Source organism: Sorex fumeus, unplaced genomic scaffold (assembly GCF_029834395.1).
Source record: "Sorex fumeus unplaced genomic scaffold, SorFum_2.1 ptg000006l, whole genome shotgun sequence".
Classification (NCBI taxonomy): domain Eukaryota; kingdom Metazoa; phylum Chordata; class Mammalia; order Eulipotyphla; family Soricidae; genus Sorex; species Sorex fumeus.
The window spans coordinates 25,699,490-25,707,125 of NW_026606063.1; the positions used below are offsets into that span (position 1 = coordinate 25,699,490).

The window sequence follows — 7,636 nt, forward strand, 5'->3', positions numbered from 1 at the left end:
AAAATGCCCTAGTCATTGTACTATCACTCCGGCCCCCTCAACATTTTTTAAATGCAATCAAGTAGCTAGACTCCTGGGAAAATAAACAAGAAAAAAAAAAGGAAAACAGTTACTAAAAATATTTTATTGTGGGGGCCAAAGCAATGGGTAGAGCAGTTGCTCACACCAATCTGGGTATGATCCCCTGCACCCCACATGGTACCCCAATCCTGCCATACGTGGCCCCTGAATGAAGGAGCCAGGAGTAAACTCTGAGCACTACAGGTGGGAGGGGTGGCCCCAGAACAAAACAAAAATGTTATTGTGAAAGTGATAACACCTACACACATATAGATGAATAAAGCTAAACTCCTAAAATTTCAGGAATTTTTAAATCAATAAACTGATAAGTTGTTTTCTCCAGAAATGGTATCTCTCTTGGAAAATAGTCATGTTAGCCATGCTGGCAGTTCGTCTGGATGTTTTCTCTCTGGAGAGCTATTCCAGGGGGATGTTGAGTCAGAAGGTAAAGACTTGCAGTTCCTCATTTCACACTTCCTGGGCTGGTCACATATTTCACTGGATGTGACTAGAGAGCACATGGGTCAAGAAAAAGGCCTAATCTTTCTTGGGGTCAGGATGGGCTACCTCCCCCCACCTCCCTGTACTTCCAGAAGCCTTGGCAGTCACATTCACACCCCAAAGCAGCCACACAATTGAAAAGCTACTCCAGCCTTACCATCCTGATAAAAATATTGAATGCCCTGAACAAACACCATGACCTCTTAGCACCTGTATTGCAAACCATAATGCACAAAAGGAAAAGGAGAGAGAGAGCAAGAAGGAAAGTGACTCAAATAGAGGGAGAATGGGGGAGGGGAGTGGGGTGTTGGGGGATGGTGGTAGGAAAAAACGGGAACATTGGTGGTGGGAAATGTACACTAGGGAGGGATCATTGTATGACTGAAACCCAATTATGAACAGTTTTGTAACGGGCTATCTCAAGGATATTTAATTTAAAAATATTTTTAAAAAGTAATGTGGAGTTCATGCTCAATTCAATCAGCTTAATCAATGGCTGGATAAATAGCAATACTCCTATATTTAAAAAAAAAAGAAAAGAAAAAGTTCTAATACTGATTCCAAACACCTCCGGGGCTTTATGGCTTTAAATTCACGGAGCCCTCACAAAATCTGTTTTGCAGATGAGGACATGCAGCTCTGAAAGGTCACTCACCAGTTAGCCAGCAAGAAAGCTGGGCTCTGTGCCCGGACAGGGAATCTATTCAATCTATTCCCTTCAGTCCTTGTTGGCAACTGGCTCAGGCAGTGTGACTGCAGAGCACAGGACCCTAAGTACTCTTTTCACACAAAACTCCAGCCTCTGGCACTGATTTTCGGTCTTGGTCTTCATATGACAGACATTATGTCTGTACAAAGCACCACCCCATCAAGCCTGGGCCAGGAGGTTGGAGGGACTGGAGCTAGAGCAAGAGTACAGCAGTAAATTGTAAAGTAATGTGCACTTGCCTTGCACATGGCTGACCCGAGTTCGATCTGGGTCTGCCAAGAGTGATTCCTGAGCACAGAGTTGCGAGTAATCCCTGAGCATCACCAGGTGTGACCCCAAAATAACCCCCTTAACCCAAAAAGCTTGGAGGGACTACAACCCTACAAACTAAACAGCAGGAGGAAGCACTTTTGGGAGCCAATCGGGGGAGGGGACAGATCCAAACCCAGCACCTGTGCTACCCTCAGCTTGGAGGATCACCCCATTCCAGAGCAAAACTAATCACATCAGGACAATGGGTAGAAGACTGACTGGCTCAAGCCAATGCAGCTGTGTGTCAGGGGCTTGGTGGGGTGGAGGCTGATGAGATGGAGATCCCCCTCCACCCCCTTGTGAGATCCATGGGATCACAGCTCCATGGGATAGAGGAAACAGTGGGGAAGACCTAGGATGTGGCAGGCTGGGAGTTAGAGGCAGGGCTGAATGCAGAACAAAAGTCAGAAGTAATTTCTAACACAAGGATGCATCAGGCACTAATTAAAATCTCACGATCACTGTGGCAGCCTTTTTAAATTGCTTTTTATTGAATTACCATGAGCTACGGGCTGGAGCGATTAGCACAGCGGTAGGGCGTTTGCCTTGCACGCAGCCAACATGGCCGACCCGAGTTCTATTCCTCTGCCCGTCTCGGAGAACCCGGCAAGCTACTGAGAGTATCTTGCCCGCACGGCAGAGCCTGGCAAGCCATCCGTGATGTATTCGATATGCCAAACACAGTAACAACAAAGTCTCCAATGGAGACGTTACTGGGCCCACTCGAGCTAATCGATGAACAACGGGAGGACAGTGACAGTGACAGTGACCATGAGCTACAGTTATAAAACTTTCATGTTTGAGTTTCAGTCATACAATGATCAAACACCCCTCCCTCCGCCAGTGTACATGTTCCACCACCAATGTCCCCAGTATCCCTCCCCCTCTCCCTGTGGCAACCCTTGAAGGATGAGTAGGGCTGTGATTCTGAAGAATGGGATGGATTTGCAGTCTCTGTGCAACAGGCAGAACGTTTTCCCACAGTTCTGAGAGTGAAATCACAAGGGAAATGGCAAAGGATTCCAATAGACTCAACAATCCGTGATTTTGTTCTTGTGCCATCTAGTTACACTGAGTCAGTGTATTCATCCACTTTTGCTTTTGGGTTTTTTTTTTTGTCACTGGAGATCAAAAATGCAAGACAAGCTCTCCATCCCTGAGTGACATCCCCGACCCTCATCCTAACTTCTTGTCGCTGAAGTCCCATTACTTTGAGTAGTTGTGTGTCATGGCAGAGACCACCTCCAGGAGGAGCTCTAGGTCTCGAACCCTTCCACCTGAAGGTGGGATCAAGGGGGGAGCCTGCATGCTGGAAACCAGAGCAAAGCCCCCCAAAGTTCTGCTTTCCAGCAGGGAACCCACGGAGACGAGCCCAGTCAGTGTTTCCCCTCTGTTCCCACCGAGCCCACTCATAGGAGCTGGTGGCCTTGGACCACCCAAGGCAGTAGCCTCTTGAACAATTTCTCCAGCCAGAGAGGAAAACAGGGGCTTCAGGCTGCAGGGGGCGCTGGAGTTCCCCTGTCTGCCCACACTACTTTCAGGCATGGGTCCAGAGGTGGCTGAAGGAAGGGGCTCGCTCACGAGGGTGATGTCTGCCTCTGTCTAGGCCTTTGATCAGTGTTACCAGAGGGGACCAGGCCACAGACAAGGCTCAGAGCACAGGAGCTGGAGCAGGCAGGACCGGGTCCGACCGCTCACCCTGCTGGACTTGGAGAAGCATAACTGGCTCAGTGTCTCCCAAGACAGCATGCGAGGGGCTAGAGAGACAGGACAGCAGGAAGGAAGCTTGCTTTGCACATGGCTGGCCCCGGTTTGATCCCAGCACTGCCTACAGAGTCTTGAACCCCAACAAGGGTGATCCCTGAGCACAGACAAGAAAAGGCCTGACCCCTGCCAGGTGTGGTCCAAAAACCCAAACCAAACAAAATCACAGCATATGTGACACAGCAGGAGAGAACTGAGCTGAAAGGACGCAGGTGAGAGCAGCTTTTGGGAGGTCTCGAATGCTGAGCTTAAATGTCTGGTCAAAGAGTAAACTCGAGATCCTCAGGGGTTGGTGTGCTTCCTCCTTCAGAGCTGGCACAAAGATGACCAGTGCCAGGACCAACAGATTCAATCCTCTTTCCTGGGTTATTTACCAATGAAGAACAGCCTTTCTATGAATTACAGCCTTTCTTTTCCTCCCCCCCACCCCCTCCTCAAGATTTATTTTTTTTTCTCTCTTAGCTACCAGGTACCAGCAGTAACTCTGGATATGTGTTATTCGGTACAATAAGCCCCATTTTGCAGGTGACAAAAGTAAGACTCCAGGAAACCCAAACCTGTAAAACTGTGACATGAGAGACAGGAGAGAGAGTACCATGGGAAGGGCACTTGCCTTGCGGGCAGTCGACCCTGGTTTGACCCCAGGCATCCCATACCCAGAGTCCCAACAGGAGTGATCCCTGAGAGCACAGAGCCAGGAGTGAGTCCTGAGCACCACCAGGTGTGGTCCCCAAGCCCCAAATAAATAAATAACGAAATAAGTCGAATACAACTGGGGCTTGAGCCCAGGTCCTGAAGACTCCTGCCCGCCCCCACCCGCTCCCACCTACACATAATCACTCTGGGTGGCACATCTTTGACTGTTAGTTTCCTCAGACTGTGGAGGGCCCATCTGAGGAGAAAGGAAACCCCAAGCAGCCTGTGGAACCAACCCGCCAGGCTTAGCTGTCGGGAACGCCTTGTCCTCTCAAAGCCCTGCCCACACCCAGGCTGAGTCTCCCGCTTGGCCCCCCTGCGCTGTTGATTGAAACCCTACTCTTCACCGAAGCCTGGCTCAGGGACAGCTTCCTGGTTACGCCTTTGCTGGCCCCTCCTGGCCTGTGCCTGCGGCTGGCAAGACCACCTCACCCTGTCACAGGTGGTGCCCCCTGGGCTGTCTGAGGTGGGACCCAGGCCTCTACAGGAGGCTCTGCAACCCGGAGGGTCTGAAGCCCATCCAGAACATGCTGGGACTGTCAGCAGCCCAGGCTATCAGGTGTCTCAGAGGCTGCCCGGCTGCCAGAGGCCCGGCCGGAGCCTTCCGGCACAGCCAGCCCAGCCAGGCTCCCCGCCATGGCAGCTGCAGCTCAGCCTTTGCCTTCGGCTTTCCCTTCCCAAGTGCTCTGCACCGGCGCCAGGCCTCTGGGAAGGCATTGGCCACCCTTCCCTGCTCTGCCTCCCTGCTCGCTGCTTCCCCGATTAGGCTCAAGCCTACTCTGTCCTCTAAGGCCTAATCCAGGACCCTGCCTGGCCCCTTCTCTGTCTCTATCAGAGGGTGAGGCCTCCCTGCTTCCCTGTAGTGCTCAGGGGGCCTTTCTCTGTGCTCCATCCTCTGTAATACAGCAGATCAGGCAGATCCTTCCAGAAGCAGCACCAGCCAAAGCCAAATTCTTGCTCCCTGAAGCCTGTCAGTCCATCAGTGTTATAGCTCCAGCCTGGCAGCCCCTGCTGGGGCCCACTCACATAAAGACGCCACCAGCACAGGTTCCAGGGCCCTATAGGCCAACAGAGGGACTACAGACTGGGTTAAGCTGGGCTTTAGAACAAAGCGCTGCTGGCAATGGGACATGGAGGGGGTCAGGGCAAGGGGAGACCCAGGTGGGCAGGAACCCTTTCTGGGACCTCACTGTAACTGAAGTGTCACCCCTGTGACAGTAGCTCCCTGCTCCCTGAGGGCTTTGGGGATGCTGTCGATCTTTTACTTTCACTTTGCTCTAGACCCTAAGTGTTTAGTGACCAGTGAGCTTACCTATCCAGGCAGGGGAATTAAGGGCTCTGCAGACCACAGAAACAGGAAAAGTATTGGCAGGGCTTCCCTTCAGGGGACACCTGCAGGACAGGGGCTCAAAGTGGCCCCAGGGGCCCCCCTGGCCAGCTTCCTGTCTCCTGTCTCCCTTCCAGCCCTCAGCTGCCATTGCCAAGGCCTTTATCCCTTGCCTCAGCTTTTCCAGCTGTGAAATGAGAGATCTTGTGTGTGTGTGTGTGTGTGTGTGTGTGTGTGTGTGTGTGTGTGGTGTGTGTGTGTGTGTGTTTAGGAGGAAAGGGGGTTAAGGAAATAAGACCCTGGAAAATGAGATGCACATCTCAGGGCTATGGAGAAGTGGGGGTCCTGGGGGAGCTTCCCGGGAGTTCAGTGTGGGTCCTCGGTCAGCAGGGGGGCATGACAACGCCAGGACATCCCAGAACAGCACAAGACACTGAAGTCTATCTCCCCAGCACAGCACAGCACAAGAATCTCACAGGCATGTAGCACTTGCCTTGCATGCGTGATTTCCTGAATATGATTCCTGGCACTGTGGTTCCCAATCCCACCCCAAGTACCGCCAGGCAGAGCCCTGGTAACCCCTGAGAACCACAGATGCCTAATGGTCGGGCCCACATCACCATCATTAAGTATCTCCAGCACTGTGGGTCCTCCGCAGGACCCCGCCAAGCTGAATAAGTCTGAGACTATAGTGATAGTACAGCAAGTAGGGCATTTGCCTTGCACAAGGCAAACCCAGGTTTCACCCCCAGCAGCCCAGAGAGTCCCCCAAGCCCTGCCAGTGAGCACAGAGCCAAGAGTAATTCCTGAGCTTACTCCTTTATGGGTGTGGCCCCAAAACCATAGACAACTGAACAAATCTGGTCTATTGGATCTGAGTGGGGGTACTAACTGGCGCTGCATTCTCAGGGGCAGACCCCATTCTGGCATGGGCTGTAGAGGGGGTCCCTTATGCAGCCCCGGGTAAGGCTTCTCCTAGCACCATGCACCGTGGACACAGTTGCTCAAGGCTGGCAGAGACAGAACATGCTCCAAGCCCCCCTTTCTTCCTGAGGTACCCCCACTGCACCTCAAAATGAGCACACAGCAAGGCCCCAGCAGAGCCTTTTGCCACTGAAGGGACAAGGCCACACTATGGAGGAACTAAGGTGACACAGATGCCTTGGGGGACCTGAGCAAATGTGACAGCCTTGATTCAAATTCCCAGGAAGGCTGAGGCCTCCAGGGCCTGCTGCAGCTGAGGGTCCAGATAGCAGCATGGTTGGTCCGGGGATGGGAGTGGGGGACACCGTCTTCACCACAGCCGACCCCACCTCTGCCGCTGGAAGGAGGAGCCCAACATGAATCCTAGTCCCAACTCCTTTCTCAATGCCCAAGCTCCTCACCAACCACTCTCTCCTCCTCCTCCTATTATAACTGTGCTTAACCAATAGTCCTGGGCTCTGAGCTCAGTTCTAGGAAAGGCAGGACAGGAAGGGGCCGGATGGCACAGCCCCCAGCAGGCAGGTGCTGGAGGGCAGAGTCATTCCACACATGTGCATCAAGGTCTCCCAGATTCTTAAGTGACAGCCCCATATGAGGGTGCAAGGGTGCACCCCAGCCTACGGCCCTACACCCGCAAGGAAGAAGCCCAGTCCCTGACTTCAGGATCGAAACCATCACGACAGATTCTCTATCCAGGCTCAGGATAACGTTTCTCCCTCCCGGATAAGCTCTAACCCTCCTGTAGCTGCAGCCATAATCCGAGCAGCCAGTCCCCCTATGGGGCTGGAGAGGTTTGGAAAGAGTCTGAAATGAGACTCGCGGACACCCAGGATCCCACGGTCCCACCGCCCTCCCGGGCTGGGGCGGCAGCACACAGATGGCCACGCGCAGGCCCTTACCCATGACCAAGGGGACTCCGGGCTGCTTTTGTCCTGTGGGGTCTCCCAGCTGGAGCCGCAGGTGCCATCTTGCTCCTCCATGACCCACTGGCAGGATAGTGACAGCCTCCTCCCTGGTGGCCCCAGAGGAATGCCCCCCAAGTCACCCAGTGGCTGGGAGGCTGGGCTGGGGACACTAAGCCCAGGGCCTCCGGCTTCCCTTTACGCCCTAGGAGCCCCGCCAAGTCACAAGAGCAGAGTGTTGAATTGCAAATCCTCTCCCACCTGGGGAGTGGCTAACAAACAACACAGACACCCCCTGAGCCCTGGGATGTGGAGACCCGGCAGACTCCAGTTCCCAGGGACCGGTGGCTGGCAGGGACGCCGGGTGGGGGCCTGAACCCT

The 7,636-nt window shown here is 53.3% G+C and overlaps 1 protein-coding gene across 3 annotated transcripts in view; it reads right to left on the reverse strand.

Moving 5' to 3' along the window:
- Window positions 1-7,358, reverse strand: part of LPIN1 (lipin 1) — a 159,157-nt gene extending 151,799 nt beyond the window's left edge. For all 3 annotated transcript variants that reach the window (XM_056128498.1, XM_056128506.1, XM_056128489.1), the window contains exon 1: window positions 7,253-7,358. In XM_056128498.1, the coding sequence (XP_055984473.1) occupies window positions 7,253-7,333 (81 nt within the window). In that variant the 5' untranslated portion in view covers window positions 7,334-7,358. The remainder of the gene's footprint in view (window positions 1-7,252) is intronic.
- Between the last annotated feature and the right edge of the window lie 278 nt (window positions 7,359-7,636).